This window comes from Oncorhynchus nerka, linkage group LG11, assembly GCF_034236695.1.
Source record: "Oncorhynchus nerka isolate Pitt River linkage group LG11, Oner_Uvic_2.0, whole genome shotgun sequence".
Lineage (NCBI taxonomy): Eukaryota > Metazoa > Chordata > Actinopteri > Salmoniformes > Salmonidae > Oncorhynchus > Oncorhynchus nerka.
This window is the reverse complement of record NC_088406.1, coordinates 68,280,294-68,296,324: the sequence shown is the minus strand read 5'-3', so window position 1 is coordinate 68,296,324 and position 16,031 is coordinate 68,280,294. Positions and strand designations below refer to the sequence as shown.

At 43.6% G+C, this 16,031-nt stretch overlaps 1 protein-coding gene across 1 annotated transcript; it reads right to left on the bottom strand.

Annotated features, from left to right (window-relative positions):
- Positions 1–9,890: 9,890 nt before the first annotated feature.
- LOC115137474 (oocyte zinc finger protein XlCOF29-like) lies at positions 9,891–15,766 on the bottom strand. Its single transcript, XM_065024890.1, has 3 exons — positions 15,304–15,766; positions 14,847–14,977; positions 9,891–13,837 (listed from the first exon to the last, which is right to left on the bottom strand). Exons 1-3 carry the CDS (start codon positions 15,560–15,562, stop codon positions 12,683–12,685), a joined length of 1,545 nt encoding a protein of 514 aa, XP_064880962.1. The 5' UTR covers positions 15,563–15,766; the 3' UTR covers positions 9,891–12,682.
- Between the last annotated feature and the right edge of the window lie 265 nt (positions 15,767–16,031).

Here is a 16,031-nt window from a genome sequence, read left to right as displayed (position 1 = left end):
AATGATTAGCCCCCATGAAACACTGTAGACGTAGGATCCTATTTCACTTCCTCAAAATCCCCATAATGAATCTAACTAAGATAACTAAAATCTTTAATTAATTTAGATGTTTTTGCCGTTGGGGGATTTAGTTGCACAATTTTACACCTAAGGAGCTGATGGACAGGTCTGTCTCACTGTCTATGCTATTGGATAGAGCGCAGCCACTGCAGATGTTCACCCCATGTTAGTGAGCAAATGGACATTGTCAAATTTACCCGTTGTGATGCACGGATGTTCCAAACTCCGTTTTAGAAGAGACTGACTTCATGACCAAAATCATCCTATTTACACTCTGTAGTTTCTGACCCGTTTTCAAAGGGATTCATTGCTTTTTAAAGGCTGTCGCTCTTTAAATCTTACTCTATGAGGACCCGGAGCCTGCTGGTTTTCTATTCTACCTGATAATTAATTGCACACACTTGGTGTCCCAGGTCTAAATTTGTCCCTGATTTAGAGGGTAACAATGACAAAGTACATTGGAACTGGCTTCGAGGTCCAGACTTGAGTTTGAAGGCCCTATATTATGTTCTGTATATGTACAGTCACCTCCATAATTATTATCACCCTTGATGAAGATGAACAAAATCATTCATTAATCATTCAAATATTGAGCTACAGAGCCTTCAGAAAGTATTCACACTCCTTGACTTTTTACACATTATGTGTTACAAAGTGGGATTCAAATGGATAATTATCATTATTTGTCAACGATCTCACAAAATACTCGGTCAAAGTGGAATAAAAATGCAAACTTTTTTAATAAATAGAAGATAAACAACAATATATCTTGATTGGATAAGTATTCAACCCCCTGAGTCAATACATTGTAGAATCACCTTTGGCAGCGTTTACAGCTGTGAGTCTTTCTGGGTAAGTCTAAGAACTTTGCACACCTGGATTGTACAATATTTGCTCATTATTGTTTTTTAAATTCTTCAAGCTCTGTCAAGTTGGTTGTTGATCATTGCTATATAGCCATTTTCAAGTATTTTCAAGCTGATTTAAGTCAAAACTGTAACTTGGCCATTCAGGAACATTTCATGTCGTCTTGGTAAGCAACTCCAGTGTATTTAGGCAATTGGAGAGTTGAACTCGCTTGTCAGAGAGAAAGATGTGATCTCTCAACTTTGTTAACGTGAAAGGCAGGGAAGAGGTTTGGTGTGCGTGTAAACCAAAGAGGAACAGGCCAAAATAAGGCCAATGTGTTTCTATGGGCTTATTTTGGGGTTTGTCGACTGCCTTGCGGCCTTTGTGACAACGACTCCCATTATTAGGACGGAGACGTGCATCTCACCATTATATACAAATCTCTGGTGTAGGCTAAATGGGAAGGTGCACACAGCACAGAGGAACGAAGGCGACGAGACCAAACATACAACATGAGAACAAGCGTACATAAAAAAACGTAGAATTAAGTCGATATATCGCTCAGCTCTAAATAGTATCTTGAACAGCTTCTACCCGCAAACCATAAGACTGAAAGGCAGGAAAGAGTGCCACAAGAGTGCCACAAGACTGTTAAATAGCGAATCGAATGGCTAACGTTACCCGCTGCTGCTACTGTTTATTATTTAGGCTGTTGCCTAGTCAATTTAACCCTACCTATTTGTACATAGGCACATCGACTAGGTACTCCCTGTATATACTTATGTTTTTTTTAATCGTTATTGTTATTCACTGTGTAATATACCTTGTGCCACTATTTCAATGTTTCATTAAATCTTTAACTCTACATTGTTGAACAATGACCCGTAAGTAAGCATTTCACCCCTCCTCCTTCACCAGCAGCACCTCCTCTTCCTCCTGGAAGAGTGATATAGATTGCGCAGACATACACTCCCCCAGGCATGTACAGTCGTGGCCAAAAGTTTTGAGAATGACACAAATATACATTTTCACAAAGTCTGCTGCCTCAGTTTATATGATGGCAATTTGCATATACTCCAGAATGTTATGAAGAGTGATCAGATTCATTGCAAAGTCCCTCTGCCATGCAAATGAACTGAATCCCCCCAAAAACATTTCCACTGCAGGTGTGAGTGTTGACGAGGACAAGGCTGCAGATCACTCTGTCATGCTGATTGAGTTTGAATAACAGACTGGAAGCTTCAAAAGGAGGGTGGTGCTTGGAATCATTGTTCTTCCTCTGTCAACCATGGTTACCTGCAAGGAAACACATGCTATCATCATTGCTTTGCACAAAAAGGGCTTCAAAGGCAAGGATATTGCTGCCAGTAAGATTGCACCTAAATCAACCATTTATCGGATCATCAAGAACTTCAAGGAGAGCGGTTCAATTGTTGTGAAGAAAGCTTCAGAGCGCCCAAGAAAGTCCAGCAAGCGCCAGGACCGTCTCTTAAAGTTGATTCAGCTGCGGGATCGGTGCACCACCAGTACAGAGCTGTCTCAGGAATGGCAGCAGGCAGGTGTGAGTGCATCTGCACGCACAGTGAGGCGAAGACTTTTGGAGGATGGCCTGCTGTCGAAAAGGGCAGTAAAGAAGCCACTTCTCTCCAGGAAAGACATCCGGGACAGACTGATATTCTGCAAAAGGTACAGGGATTGGACTGCTGAGGACTGGGGTAAAGTAATTTTCTCTGATGAATCCCGTTTCTGATTGTTTGGGGCATCTGGAAAAAAGCTTGTCCAGAGAAGACAAGGTGAGCGCTACCATCAGTCCTGTGTTATGCCAACAGTAAAGCATCCTGAGACCATTCATGTGTGGGGTTGCTTCTCAGCCAAGAGAGTGGGCTCTCACAATTTGGCCTAAGAACACAGCCATGAATAAAGAATGGTACCAACACATCCTCCTAGAGCAACTTCTCCCAACCATCCAGGAACAGTGACGAACAATGCCTTTTCCAGCATGATGGAGCACCTTGCCATAAGGCAAAACATTTACATTTTACATTTAAGTCATTTAGCAGACGCTCTTATCCAGAGCGACTTACAAATTGGTGCGTTCACCTTAAGACATCCAGTGGAACAGCCACTTTACAATAGTGCATCTAAATCTTTTAAGGGGGGTGAGAAGGATTACTTTGTCCTATCCTAGGTATTCCTGAAAGAGGTGGGGTTTCAGGTGTCTCCGGAAGGTGGTGATTGACTCCGCTGTCCTGGCGTCGTGAGGGAGTTTGTTCCACCATTGGGGGCCAGAGCAGCGAACAGTTTTGACTGGGCTGCGCGGGAACTGTACTTCCTCAGTGGTAGGGAGGCGAGCAGGCCAGAGGTGGATGAACGCAGAGCCCTTGTTTGGGTGTAGGGCCTGATCAGAGCCTGGAGGTACTGAGGTGCCGTTCCCCTCACAGCTCCGTAGGCAAGCACCATGGTCTTGTAGCGGATGCGAGCTTCAACTGGAAGCCAGTGGAGAGAGCGGAGGAGCGGGGTGACGTGAGAGAACTTGGGAAGGTTGAACACCAGACGGGCTGCGGCGTTCTGGATGAGTTGTAGGGGTTTAATGGCACAGGCAGGAGCCCAGCCAACAGCGAGTTGCAGTAATCCAGACGGGAGATGACAAGTGCCTGGATTAGGACCTGCGCCGCTTCCTGTGAGGCAGGGTCGTACTCTGCGGATGTTGTAGAGCATGAACCTACAAGAACGGGCCACCGCCTTGATGTTAGTTGAGAACGACAGGGTGTTGTCCAGGATCACGCCAAGGTTCTTAGCGCTCTGGGAGGAGGACACAATGGAGTTGTCAACCGTGATGGCGAGATCATGGAACGGGCAGTCCTTCCCCGGGAGGAAGAGCAGCTCCGTCTTGCCGAGGTTCAGCTTGAGGTGGTGATCCGTCATCCACACTGATATGTCTGCCAGACATGCAGAGATGCGATTCGCCACCTGGTCATCAGAAGGGGGAAAGTGATAACTAAGTGGCTCGGGGAACAAATCGTCGATATTTTGGGTCCCCATGGCCAGGAATCTCCCCAGACCTTAATCCCATTGAGAACTTATGGTCAATCCTCAAGAGGCGGGTGGACAAACAAAAACACACAAATTCTGACAAACTCCAAGCATTGATCATGCAAAAATGGGCTGCCATCAGTCAAGACGTGGCCCAGAAGTTAATTGACAGCATGCCAGTGCAGATTGCAGAGGTCTTGAAAAAGAAGGGTCAACACTGCAAATATTGACTCTTTGCATCAACTTCATGTAATTGTCAATAAAAGCCTTTGACACTTATTAAATGCTTGTAATTCTTCAGTATTCCATAGTAACATCTGACAAAAATATCTAAAGACACTGAAGCAGCAAACTTTGTGGAAATTAATATTTGTGTCATTCTCAACTTTTGGCCACGACTGTACACATGCATAACACAGATAACAAACCCATTTTAAACATGGAGTGTTTACCATTTGTGTGGGTATGTGTAAGTATATTTAGTAGGCCAGGGATGGGCAATTGGCAGACCCCCTTTTGTGGGCCTGCAGTTAACAACAACCCCCCCTCAACATAATGTTGAGAGTTGGTACAAAGGTTAAAGTTCACATTTTGGTTGGATCAACTGTTTTCCTCAATTAGCCCATGTCAGCAATTTTTTTTAGATTGGTAAGTTAGTCTTGCTATCTAAACTTGTAGTATTCACTCAGATATATTCAAAACTGCAAATATTTCTCTCTACCCTATGGCAAAATTTGTAGAATTGCAGGAATTGTATAACATTTCTAAATCTCTATCTCATGGCAAAATGTGTAGAAAAGCAGCAAACATCCTTTAAAACTGCAACATTGTCTCTACGCCCCATGGCTAAATGGGTATTTCAGAACATAACTTCATATTCTGAGGCCCACTGTATGTTACTGATCTGGCTATGCCATGCCAACTGCAGCCTAGGCTGTAAGCTAGTTCATTTACAGCAGACAAGATATGCTTGTAATTCCTGTGCCATTCTTTTATTATAACTTTATATTAAGAAGAATAAGTGAACATAGCTGAATAAAATAGAAAGGATATTTTTATCTAATGATTGCCGAGCGAGTGCACCATGGAGCAGCTATTCTGTGTTGAATGTAAAAAGTGATAATTTGTAACCTGTTCTATACACTTCATTTATTTGGCTACTTTAGTTGTGATATCAACTTTAGAATGACTTACAAATAAAAACATATTGGCTGCATGATGCGACTATTGTCTGATGATTTGAAAGTCGCAAAAAATGCATGGGCTTTGTTTCTTGCCTAGACTGTGTACACTGTTCATTAGTCTCTTATTCTGTGCATTCAAATTGCCATCGATAAAATGCAATTGTGTTCATAGTTTATGCCTGCCCATACCACAACGCCACCATGAGGCGACGCCATGCACGCTGTCTACCATCTGCCCAGTACAGTTGAAACTGGGATTCATCTGTGAAGAGCACACTTCTCCAGCATGCCTGCCAGTGGCCATCTAAGGTGAGCATTTGCCCACTGAAGTCGGTTACGACCCTGGTGATGACGACGAACACTCACATGAGTTTCCCTGAGACGGTTTCTGTCAATTTGTTCAGAAGTTCTTTGATTGTGCAAACCCAGTTTCATCAGCTGTCTGGTCTTAGACGATCCCGCAGGTGAAGAAGCCGGATGTGGAGGTCCTGGGCTGGCGTGGTTACACGTGGTCTGCGCTTGTGAGGCCAGTTGAATGTACTGCCAAATGATTTAAAACAAGTTTAGAGGTTTTATATTTTAATTTTATTTATTTAACTAGGCAAGTCCGTTAAGAACAAATTATTATTTACAATGACAGCCTAAACCACCAAACCTGGAATAATTGTGGCTGCCCTATGGGACTCCCAATCACTGCCAATTGAGATACAGCCTGGATTCGAACCAGGGCATCTGTAGTGAAATACGCACTGAGATGCAGTGCCTTAGACCGCTGCGTCACTCAGGAGCCCATGGTAAAGAAACAAACATTAATTTCTCTTGCAACAGTTCTGGTGGACATGCAACTGCTTGACTAGTTGGGCTAAAGCTTTCTGTACAACATTAAGACCTATTCAGTCTGTCTACAAACAGGCTCTCAAAGTGCGTGATAGGAAGCCCAATAGCCATCATCACTGTTACATCCTCAGAAAGCATGAGCTCCTGAGTTGGGAAAATCTTGTGCAATACACCGACACATGTCTTGTATTCAAGATCCTAAATGGCCTGGCTCCCCCTCCACTCAGTATTTTTGTTAAACAGAAAACCTAAACATATGGCAGCAGATCCACAAGGTCTGCCATGAGAGGTGACTGTATAGTTCCCTTAAGGAAAAGCACCTTTAGTAAATCCGTTTTCTCTGTGAGAGCTTCCCCTGTCTGAAATACTGCCATCAGACACACATAACTGCACCACATATCACACTTTCACAAAATGCTTGAAGACATGGCTAAAGATCAACCAGATTTGTGAACATGGTCCCTAGTTGTGTGTTGCCGCTTTCCATGTTGTCTGTTGTCTGTAGCTTGTGAGGTGCGGAAACACTTTGTTGCTTTTATGAATTTTGTCTTGCTGCTTTTTGTTCTATGTTGCTACGTCTTGCTTGTCCTATGTTGCTCTGTCTGTATGCTATGTCTTGCTTGTCCTATCTTGCTCTGTCTGTATGCTATGTCTTGCTTGTCCTATGTTGCTCTGTCTGTATGCTATGTCTTGCTTGTCCTATGTTGCTCTGTCTGTATGCTATGTCTTGCTTGTCCTATGTTGCTCTGTCTGTATGCTATGTCTTGCTTGTCCTATGTTGCTATTGTCTATATTGTAATTGTTTTTAATAACCTGCCCAGGGACCGCGGTTGAAAATGAGCCGGCTGGTTAAAACCGTCACTTTTACTGAAACGTTGATTAATGTGCACCATCCCTGTAAAAATCAAATAAACTCAACATTCCTGCAGTCAGTATGCCAATTGCACGCTCCCTCAAAACATGAGACATCTGTGGCATTGTGTGTGACAAAACTGCACATTTTAGAGTGGCATTTTATTGTCCCCAGCACAAGGTGCACCTGTGTAATTTTTTTACAGGGACAGAATGGAATGGTCTGCCTACCCATGTGAGAGACGCAAACTCGGTCTCAACCTTGAAGTCTTTACTGAAGACTCATCTCTTCAGTGGGTCATATGATTAAGTGTAGTCTGGCCCAGGAGTGTGTAGGTGAACAGAAAGGCTCTGGAGCAACGAACCGCCCTTGCTGTCTCTGCCTGGCCGGTTCCCCTCTTTCCACTGGGATTCTCTGCCTCTAACCCTATTACAGGGGCTGAGTCACTGGCTTACTAGGGCTCTTTCATACCGTCCCTAGGAGGGGTGCGTCACTTGAGTGGGTTGAGTCACTGATGTGATCTTCTTGTCTGGGTTGGCGCCCCCGCTTGGGTTGTGCTGTGGCGGAGATCTTTGTGGGCTATACTCGGCCTTGTCTCAGGATGGTAAGTTGATTGTTGAAGATATCCCTCTAGTGGTGTGGGGGATGTTCTTTGGCAAAGTGGGTGGGGTTATATCCTTCCTGTTTGGCCCTGTCCGGGGGTGTCCTCGGATGGGGCCACAGTGTCTCCTGACCCCTCCTATCTCAGCCTCCAGTATTTATGCTGCAGTAGTTTATGTGTCAGGGGGCTAGGGTCAGTTTGTTATATCTGGAGTACTTCTCCTGTCCTATCCGGTGTCCTGTGTGAATTTAAGTATGCTCTCTCAAATTCTCTCTTTCTTTCTCTCTCTCGGAGGATCTGAGCCCTAGGACCATGCCTCAGGACTACCTGACATGATGACTCCTTGCTGCCCCTAGTCCACCTGGCCTTGCTGCTACTCCAGTTTCAACTGTTCTGCCTGTGATTATTATTATTTGACCATGCTGGTCATTTATGAACATTTGAACATCTGGGCCATGTTCTGTTATAATCTCCACCCGGCACAGCCAGAAGAGGACTGGCCACCCCACATAGCCTGGTTCCTCTCTAGGTTTCTTCCTAGGTTTTGGCCTTTCTAGGGAGTTTTTCCTAGCCACCGTGCTTCTACACCTGCATTGCTTGCTGTTTGGGGTTTTAGGCTGGGTTTCTGTACAGCACTTTGAGATATCAGCTGATGTACGAAGGGCTATATAAATACATTTGATTTGTAATGATCATGCTGTTTAATCAGCTTCTTGATATGCCACACCTGTCAGGTGGATGGATTATCTTCGCAAAGGATAAAAGCTCACTAACAGGGATGTAAACAAATTTGTGCGCAGAATGAGAGAAATAAGCTTTTTGTGCTTATGGAACATTTCTGGGATCTTTTATTTCAGCTCATGAAACCTGGGACCAACCCTTTACATGTTGCATTTACGATTTGATTTCATTCCTCATGAATGTAATCACAATATTCAGTTGAAATGACAGATGCACTCACCAACACTAGGGACATCTTACTGATAAAATATGGATTTGGGCTAATTCCCCATCTGATGACGTAGAAACTCAATGAGGGCTGATTTAGACTCAGGAAATGTACGCCTTTCCTATGCACTTCTGAAGCCTCAATCAGACCGACAGCTCAGTACATCAATGCTGCGTAACCATTTTCAATATGTTATCCAACATGTTTATATATTTTTTTATTTAACAGACTCATTAGAATATATCGAGAGAACGGGTTCAGAATATTAGGGATAAATGAAAGAAAGCCATCTATATGTATATATATATTCGCCTCCATTTCAGCATCAATTGGTAGATTTAAAAAATACTCTGATCTTGTAGATTATTTAGGGTAAGGAAAGTATTTATGAATCACACAAAACTGGTTTGGAGAGCCTTTACACACAAAATATTAATGAATCAAAAATAGTGGTTGGATTCATCCTGAAAGTTGCCATATTCAAGTTAAATCGATGAGATATTGGAAGGTGAGAAAATTGTACAATAGGGGTTCAGCAATATTCCTATAAATACATTATCCCTCACTAATCATGGAATTGTAGCCTAATGACTGGTCCAGTAATCATGAACCGTGCACCAGGCTCCAGGTTTAAACTGCTACGTGTGGTCTGAGTTCCATAATGATTCAAATAGGCTACATGTCCCAAATTATTGCACAACGTTAGCCTAATATGATCCACTAATGCTAGCGACTCTCTGGAACAACTTACAAGGATGTGACAGAGGAATGAAAGGTAAATAGAATGGCAATGGAACAATATGAAATGTAGGCTACAAATTGAAAGAAACTAAGACTAAAGTGACAGTTACAGTGGGGCAAAAAAGTATTTAGTCAGCCACCAATTGTGCAAGTTCTCCCACTTAAAAAGATGAGAGAGGACTGTAATTATCATCATAGGTACACTTCAACTATGACAGACAAAATGAGAAAAAAAATCCAGAAAATCACATTGTAGGATTTTTTATGAATTTATTTGCAAATTATGGTGGAAAATAAGTATTTGGTCACCTACAAACAAGCAAGATTTCTGGATTTTTTTTCCTCATTTTGTCTGTCATAGTTGAAGTGTACCTATGATGAAAATTACAGGCCTCTCTCATCTTTTTAAGTGGGAGAACTTGCACAATTGGTGGCTGACTAAATACTTTTTTGCCCCACTGTATAAATGAATGTGGGTATTACTGACAGAAGCTCCCGATAATAGATCATATTTAACATGCTATAAACTGTCAAAATAAAAAGATAAACTGAGAAAAGCCTGGGCATAAAATTAAAACATTCTATAGAGCATAAATCAACTTGGTAGGTTCAGCGCTACAGAAGCTTATAGCTTGGGTCTCCAAATTTCATCCCCCCAAACTATGAGGCCATAGGCCTTCAATTAACATTTTGAATAATGACAAAGGTATTTTGAGGTAGGCTACGTTCTCATGAACCCTAGGCACTCGTGAAAAATAATTGATTGGAGAGCCTTACCACACGAAAGAAAGAAAACAGTGCTTTAATTGCCTTAATAAGCCTACTTTTGTTGTTGTTGACATGATCAACTGTTACTAATGATCCCCAGCAACAAGCACACAGTTGTGACAGTGTTTACAGAGAAGGCAAATGAAATGAAACTAAACGATGTAATGACTATGTAGGCTATACCAATTGAAGGGAACTAACAGTAAAATAGCAGTTGAATATGTGTGGTTATTAGGCCTACTGACAGTTGATACTGATAGTGGTTAATATTTAACATGATAGAAATAGGAAACAGAAGGTCAGGGTAGCCTATAAATTAAGACATTAGTGAGTGCCCATCTCTGAAAGTTAAAAAGCTGTACAATTTAAATTCGGCATAATGGAACAACAGTTCAGAAACTTTTCTGCGGGAAGGTTGATATGTAGAAATGTTACAGTGCTGCCATATGACTGGTTTCACATTTGTCTCCAGCGATTATTAGGTCAAATAGATTTACAGTGGGGCAAAAAAGTATTTAGTCAGCCACTAATTGTGCAAGTTCTCCCACTTAAAAAGATGAGAGAGGCCTGTAGATGCTATTATCATACTTTACAGGAATTACAGCCATTTACACATGCTTAACTCTGGTCAGAATTCCCCCTATTATGCATTAGCTAGATTGATAAATATAATATGCTGCTAGTTGTGTAATTGATTCATCTAACAGTTAATGTAGTTAGTTAACAGTTGATGTGATGTCTTAAAACTTTTTCAGTATACCCAATGATGTCTATAGGCCTATACAATCACTGCAAATGGCAGATGTGCACATCCTGCGCACGTTTCAGTATAAGCTATATCTCAAAGCCATAGCCTACCAGACACTTTGGTTAAAAAACAGTGCTTCTGCGGTCCATATGGAGAGTTGAGAAATAAATGTAATAACTACAGAGAGCTGAGACCCTCCTCTCTCCAACAGTCACAACAGTAGGCCTATTTGCTTTCAAAACTGTCATTTTCCTGCAATTGCAATTTGAAATGTTGCAATCACAATGCATTTTACTCTCCTCTCCCACTCACTCTGAGCCCAGAAAGAGAGAGAGTGTGGTTTGGAGGATGGATGAGACGTTTCAGATAATAAACTCAGCAAAAAAAGAAACATTCTCTCACTGTCAACTGCATTTATTTTCAGGAAACTTAACATATGTAAATATTTGTATGAACATTACAAGATTCAACAACTGAGACATAAACTGAACAAGTTCCACAGACATGTGACTAACAGAAATGGAATAATGTGTCTCTTAACAAAGGGAGGGTCAAAATCAAAAGTAACAGTCAGTATCTGGTGTGGCCACTAGCTGCATTAAGTACTGCATCTCCTCCTCATGGACTGCACCAGATTTGCCAGTTCTTGCTGTGAGATGTTACCCCACTCTTCTACCAAGGCACCTGCAAGTTCCCGGACATTTCTTGGGGGAATGGCCCTAGCCCTCACCCTCCGATCCAACAAGTCCCAGACGTGCTCAATGGGATTGAGATCCGGGCTCTTCGCTGGCCATGGCAGAAGACTGACTTGCAGGAAATCACGCACAGAACGAGCAGTATGGCTGGTGGCATTGTCATGCTGGAGGGTCAAGTCAGGATGAGCCTGTACGAAGGGTACCACATGAGGGAGGAGGATGTCTTCCCTGTAACGCACAGCATTGAGATTGCCTGCAATGACAACTAGCTCAGTCCGATAATGCTGTGAAGCACCGCCCCAGACCATGACAGCCCCCAAATCGATCCCGCTCCAGAGTACAGGCCTCGGTGTAACACTCATTCCTTCGACGATAAATGCAAATCTGACCATCACCCCTGGTGAGACAAAAGCATGACTCGTCAGTGAAGAGCACTTTTTGCCAGTCCTGTCTGGTCCAACGACGGTGGGTTTGTGCCCATAGGCGAAGTTGTTTCTGGTGAGGACCTGCCTTACAACAGGCCTACAAGCCCTCAGTCCAGCCTCTCTCAGCCTATTGTGGACAGTCTGAGCCATGATGGAGGGATTGTGCTTTCCTGGTGTAACTCAGGCACTTGTTGTTGCCATCCTGTACCTGTCCTGCAGGTGTGATGTTGGGATGTACGGATCCTGTGCATGTGTTGTTACATGTGGTCTGCCATTGCGAGGATGATCCCTGTCGCGCTGTCTTAGGTGTCTCACAGTACTGACATTGCAATTTATTGTCCTGGCCACATCTGCAGTCATGATGCCTCCTTGCAGCATGCCTAAGGCACGTTCACGCAGATGAGCAGGGACCCTGGGCATCTTTCTTTTGGTGTTTTTCAAAGTCTGTAGAAAGGCCTCTTTATAGTGTCCTAAGTTTTCAGAACTGACCTTAATTGCCTACTGTCTGCAAGCTGTTAGTGTCTTAACGACCGTTCCATAGGTGCATGTTCATTAATTGTTTATGGTTCATTGAACAAGCATGGGAAACAGTGTTTAAACCCTTTACAATGAAGATCTGTGAAGTTATTTGGATTTTTACGAATTATCTTTGAAAGACAGGGTCTTGAAAAAGGGATGTTTCTTTTTTGCTGAGTTTAGCAGTGAGTCTATTTAAATAACAAAAATGTGGAACTTGAAATTGAATGCCATGGTCAATACACCTGCATTTTCAGAATGCAACACTTTATCATGTTAACTAGAGCGCTGAGTATCAGGCTATTAGTGAATTGATGCTGTTAGCAAGTTTGCAGGCTTCTAACGCCCATCAGCGCCATTCATTTACAGAGCGCAGTTTTGGAGTAGCCTAGTTACCGTTAGTCACGTGGAATTAAATTGAGGTCAGGACTCGTTACTGCTAGTCTGGGGGTAATACTGGGCCCTCTCTCCCGTGTGGACCTTCAGGTGCATCTTCAGCTGGTGCTGATGGGAGAACCTCTTCTCACACTGGGGGCAGCTGTAGGGTTTCTCCCCTGTGTGGACCCTCTGGTGCCTCTTCAGGTTGCAAGTCTGGGCAAAGCGCATGTGACACTGGCTACAGCTGTAAGGTTTCTCCCCTGTGTGGACCCTCTGGTGGATCTTCAGGTTCCAAGCCTGGGAGAAGCGCATTTGACACTGGCTACAGCTGAAAGGTTTCACTCCTATGTGGACCCTCTGGTGGATCTCCACCTTCTGGGGGCAGCTGAAGCCTTTGTTACAGAACATGCAGAAGAACCGTTTCTCTTTACTACCGCCAGATGTTGCTCCCACTTCCCGAGCCTGGACTCTAGTCTTGTCGTTTGAGTTCAATACCTGATCGAAAAGGATGCGGCCGTGTGAATCGGAAGGTGCCATCGACGTGGACACCGGGTCGCGATCCCTGAGCGCGTGTAAAGGGGAGTGGGCTGCGATATTTGGATTTGGCTCTAAGCTTTCCCTGTAGTCTAAGAAGTCACTAGTGTTGCCCTGAAACTGTCCTCCTAAGTGAGTCTCGTCTTCATTCCATGTCAGAGGAGCGTCTCCCTCCTCTTTCACAGTCACCTCATCTACGACGAGACCCTCCCCTTTCTTATCTAGGAACCCTTCAGAGTATACGCTACTACTGTACTGGTTCCAGTCCCCTCTTATTGGATTAGTCGGTGTATCTAAGCCCACAGGCACGTCACCAGGTATCATCTCTGTAGCGTATGAACAGGTCGGATCATTGCCAGTCTGTAACGCATCACCTAAGTCCCGATGGGACAGAACTGTCCTCTGGCTCGGGTTACCGTAAAGTAAAAACTCTGAGCGGGGAGTAGGACAGCCCAGTCTCCCCAGCCTCGTTAAAGTCTCTGTCTCAGACTTGAGGATGGCGTTCGGCGTTCTACTGATGTCCCTGGGCTGCACTGGGGTGGTGTTGGGGTCCTTCGTGACTATATGGGGCGCTCCAGTCTGGATGTTGGTGCTGTGTCGTGGATCCTCCTCTCCTTCAGACATCTCCTGCTTGACTCCAGGACCTGCAGCCTCTGTATCTGCAGACTGACACAACAGGAAAGAGGTTATTATCGGTACATGGGCTGAATTAGATAAAAGTGTCATAGGTAAGTCTCACAAGCTCTTCTATGGGCGGGGCCATGCAGAGACCCCCCAAAATGCCTCAGTAGCGAAAATAAATAACGAGCATAGGCCTATTTATTTCTGCAACAACTCACTCACTCATCATCACAAAATGTAAGCAAGCTAGTTACTCCTGACTCCTGAAGACATGATTGGCATTGGGAAAAGAGGTTGGGCTTTTGGCTGATCACTGGTGTTGATGATTGATGTAAATCTGCTAGTTAGCTAGCTCGATTTCTTTTACTGGTTGTGATTTACCTCTGTATTTCTGCCTCTTTCTGCTGCTTGTATCAGCCAACCAGACCAAATATTGACGATGATGTAGGCTAAATCATTTGTTATTATGTGTTAATAAAATGTTATGCTGCTGTGGCAATACTGTTGCTATTTAGCAGCAATCTCCGTACAGGGCAGACTGGGAAATAGGCACAACCGGGCGTGCGCAAGCTCCGTACAGGGCAGACTGGGAAATAGGCACAACCGGGCATGCGCAAGCTCCGTACAGGGCAGACTGGGAAATAGGCACAACCGGGCGTGCGCAAGCTCCGTACAGGGCAGACTGGGAAATAGGCACAACCGGGCGTGCGCAAGCTCCGTACAGGGCAGATCAACAGGAGCAACCAACAGGCGCAACCAACAGGGTGGGGGATGGCAAGCTTGACAACAACTTGTGATCAATGCGTACTGAACAACAATGACAACAACAACAAAAAAAATTGAGGAAATTCTACCACCACCCAAAAGGACACTTTGGAGAATGGAAGGGCAAAGGGCATGTGCTCTGCACAAGTGGAGCCCTATCTGTGCATGTGCCTGCTTATGGCAGATATATGAGGATGTACATGTAAGCAAGTGAATGGATGAGGGGAGCCTTTCTGAAATAAACAGCCACATTTGATTTACACTTTCAATTCAACACTATTACACTAACCTCTATCACAATAACGTGCTGGGTTGAGGTTCCATTCCCCTCATCAACAGTGATTGGTTGGTCGTCTCTCCATGTATTGTGTCCCACTGGCTTCACAAAGCTCCTGTGGCCTCCAGTGAGATTTCCTTCACCTGAGAGAGTGATTGGGGCAAAAGAGGTGGTTCGGTTAGCTACTTTCAATGCTCAACACTATATAGTGGATGTAATGTAACACTTCTCATAAGATCTTGATATAGGCCCACTATTTATTGATAAAGGTATTGTGTTCCATGCATCATATTGTTTTCATTGAGTAAATAATAGGAAAAAGAGTCAATCAATAACCTGGTTAGATAAGTAATCAGGGGACTGGGGGAATTATTGTATACTTTCCAAAAAACAAATCTGGGTAACACGTCTGAACACATGTGCATAAGGGAATGTGGTGCCCCTCAGCATCGCCTGTTGCAAAATGTACCTCTTGCCATTCCTCTGTATCGGTTGACAAGCTTGATACTACTGGGACGACTGGCGAGGACGCGCTCCCGTGACACCTTCAGTTCTTGTAGCTGTAATTTCCTCCGCAATGCCCTGTTTTCTTTCTGGCTTTGAGTTATTTCCAAACGAAACACTGCATAGTCGTCGTCTACGAGTTTACAGATCTCTGCCACGGCTGCATTCGCTAGCATCTCCATAACGGAGGCTATTTGAGTGTGAAAAACCATACAGTTAGCCATTGTTAGCAGCTAGCTAGCGTCACCTATATACTATATATCAACCAAGTCCTGTTTCCAACGCAAATTAAAGACTACACGGGGTAAGTATGTGATGCTGAGCAGTTAAATGTGTCATATTTTGAATTCCATGGTGTTAATAAACGTCTAAATAACAACAAGAAAAACTTGGAAATAGTTATTGGTCATAGTTTACTTCCGTTTACACTGAAGAGAAAGGACGTTATTGGTTGGCGTCATAGCTCAAAGGGTGTGGCTAAATGAAAATTAATGCGTGCTGTTCTTTGAATTACGGTACTTTTTATTTTACATTACACATCAAATCTCCTATTCGTGATCAGTATCTTTCAAGCTCAGAACAGACTTGAAAAAATGGCTAGTTGGAACTCGTCTTGAGAGGTCGGCTATGAATGCCCTCACCGGATAGTACTAAAGTTGTATTGATTTCATTTTATGAATGAAGAAAAGTAAG

Bases quoted from the DNA above. Each gene is read 5' to 3' on its own strand.
- LOC115137474 (XM_065024890.1), bottom strand. From the start codon at position 15,562: ATGGCTAACTGTATGGTTTTTCACACTCAAATAGCCTCCGTTATGGAG. The intron at 14,978-15,303 runs GTACATTTTGCA...TCACTCTCTCAG, and splicing joins ATACAGAGGAATGGCAAGAG to GTGAAGGAAATCTCACTGGA. The intron at 13,838-14,846 runs GTTAGTGTAATA...CTGTTGTGTCAG, and splicing joins AGCACGTTATTGTGATAGAG to TCTGCAGATACAGAGGCTGC.